The sequence below is a fragment of the Penaeus vannamei genome, chromosome 2, assembly GCF_042767895.1.
Source record: "Penaeus vannamei isolate JL-2024 chromosome 2, ASM4276789v1, whole genome shotgun sequence".
Taxonomy (NCBI): domain Eukaryota; kingdom Metazoa; phylum Arthropoda; class Malacostraca; order Decapoda; family Penaeidae; genus Penaeus; species Penaeus vannamei.
This window is the reverse complement of record NC_091550.1, coordinates 33,827,336-33,829,835: the sequence shown is the minus strand read 5'-3', so window position 1 is coordinate 33,829,835 and position 2,500 is coordinate 33,827,336. Positions and strand designations below refer to the sequence as shown.

Below are 2,500 nucleotides of genomic sequence, written 5' to 3'. Positions count from 1 at the left end.
CATTTTGTTTAAGTAACATCATTATATCTTATTTAATAATATAAATTAATATCATCTCTTTTATTTACAAGGACCATCTGCAACAATCTCCATGCTATCATATCCATTCACATCAAACCTATCATGTTTAATCATATCATTTTTGTATAGACTTCATTCAGCAAAAAGTCCAATTACAAAAAGAAAGCAAAGTATGGCATAAAATATACAAGAATCTGAATGCAAAGGATAAAAGGGAAAGTAAGAAAAGCAGAAAAAAATAATAAAGTGATAATCACTTACCCTCATTAGAATTAGACAGATAGACTTTACACTGTAGAATTATCTTTCAGATTTCTTACTCACATTCCCCACCCAATAAAACAAACCAAAATCATGACATACCTGACCAGTGAGCTTGTCCGTAACCTCTCGATATAAGTGCATGTCCAAGTAATAGCCAGACTCATTGGATAAAGTCAGACGAATTGGAATAGTCTTGCTCTGAGGAGTTTGACGAATGGTCATCTTGATCTCTGCTTGAAGCACACGCAGAGTCCACAGGCGACGACCATAGCGATTCACAATGGATCTTATGGAGTCTTCAATCTAAGCAGAGAGTGGAGCACAAGATTAAAACAAAACTTTCCTTTAATTATTATTACTATATTCATTACCAGTTTTTGTAAGCTCCCCTAAATGATAGAATAATTATGTACCAAACATAAACATACATAACCAATAATACAAAATATAAAATCAAGTAATAACACCTCTTGAGTGAAGTCTCTTGTCTCTTCCTTTTATCATACCTTGCTCTTTAAGTCTTTCCTTCCTTCTCTACCTGATTCCCTTCCCTTCCTTCTCTTCTCTGCTTCATTCCTTCTATCCTTATCATCACAACCTCCTCTATTCTCATCCCTTCTTTCCTCCTGATATCTGGGGCATACTTGTTTCCCTTCCTCTCTCTCCCCCAGTCTCTACCCACACCTTTATTTCCTTCCTTTCCCATTCCAACCCTCACCTTTGAAGGGTTCATGATGACCGTTGGCACAAAGTTGAGGAACACATGATTGCAGTCAGTCCTCTTTGCCAGCTGGTGCGAGAATGCCACCTCCAGCTCATCCATGGCCTCAAGGAGCAGCTTCTCTCCCTCCTTCTCCAAGTATTCAAAGGATGCCTCCTTGGTGATCAAGTCTGAGTGGCGGATGATTGAGCGGATGAAGAAGCGGAAATCAGTAACCTCTTGCCCATCTGCCACCTGTCAGGGAGGAAGAAGAAAAAAAATACTTGATGGACAACAATCTCTTTTTGAAATGACAAATGAAAATCATGCAGCCTGGACTATGGAATTAATGTCAAAGAGGTAGACATCTGTATACACTTTTGAATATCCTGCAAATAAAATGAAGAAATAAATCCTACATTCATTCCATCATTACCAATAAAAGATCTGCTAAAAGGAACTTTATATATACAAAAAATAGAACCCATTAGTGCTGGGTACAAATAGCTACTGTCTACATGTTTGGTTTCATAATCAACTAGTCACCAAGGACTTTACTAAAACTACATGATCTCACTTGTTTACTACATAACTTGAATTTCAGGTAAAAAAAGGTTTAATCAAATTCACTATTTCTATCATTAAAAATGTTATTGGTATTATCATTGCTATGATTGCCTTATTCACAATAATCACAGTAGCTCCTAAAAATAAAACATTTCTTTGGATAATTCAAGAAATGGGATAAGCTGATGAAATCTGGTAGGCCTTATAGCTGACTTCTTGATGACAAAGGTCTTTTGAAGCCATCCACATAAAAAAAAATAATAATAATGATAATAAATAAATAATAATAATAGCAACAATAACAATAACAAAAACGATAGCAGAACAAAGTAGATGGTAAATGTATTAATAACTCACCTTTGCTTTAGCCAGATACAAATGCATTTTGCGATTTGATGTAGGCAGTGCTTCCAGATCATATGTACGGAGACGGTTAATTTCCAGCTGGAAGGCCAGAGCAGGCTCCAAGTGACGGTAGATCCTGTCTTCTTGGAATTCATCTCTCGACCTGATGGTTGCAAAGTTTTGTGAGCATTCTTCCCTTCAGGCAGGAACAATAACTGAGAAAAGAGTCTTCGAACTACAGAGTTATAACACGTGATACTCATATCTACCGGTAGTGAAAGTACTTGGGCTTTTTCATATCAGTTTGAAATAAAAATATAAAAAAAAAAGGCAGGGGTAATAAAATGGTGATTACTGATGTCTGGATGTTACTGCACTAGATTTCAATTACAAAGGAAAATAGCATCAACATTAGCTAACACCATTAACCCCTACAATCCGGATGATGTAACCATCACGTCATGAAAAAAAATGGTTTGAGGGACAGGTGACATGAACATGCTGTCCTGGGAAAATTGGTTTTTGGCCAGAGTGACTCAAACTTACTGTCATAAGCATTTTGGCTAAAAGCCAGGGTAATGGGAAAGACTTGCCACATCTGCA

At 36.6% G+C, this 2,500-nt stretch overlaps 1 protein-coding gene across 7 annotated transcripts in view; it reads right to left on the bottom strand.

The window, feature by feature from the left end:
• Nucleotides 1-2,500, bottom strand: part of ACC (acetyl-CoA carboxylase) — a 45,733-nt gene that overhangs the window by 26,919 nt on the left and 16,314 nt on the right. For all 7 annotated transcript variants that reach the window (XM_070132295.1, XM_070132322.1, XM_070132318.1 and 4 more), the window contains 3 exons: nucleotides 1,910-2,060; nucleotides 1,004-1,240; nucleotides 385-588 (listed from right to left, as the gene is read on the bottom strand). In XM_070132295.1, coding sequence (XP_069988396.1) covers nucleotides 385-588; nucleotides 1,004-1,240; nucleotides 1,910-2,060 — 592 coding nt within the window. The remainder of the gene's footprint in view (nucleotides 1-384; nucleotides 589-1,003; nucleotides 1,241-1,909; nucleotides 2,061-2,500) is intronic.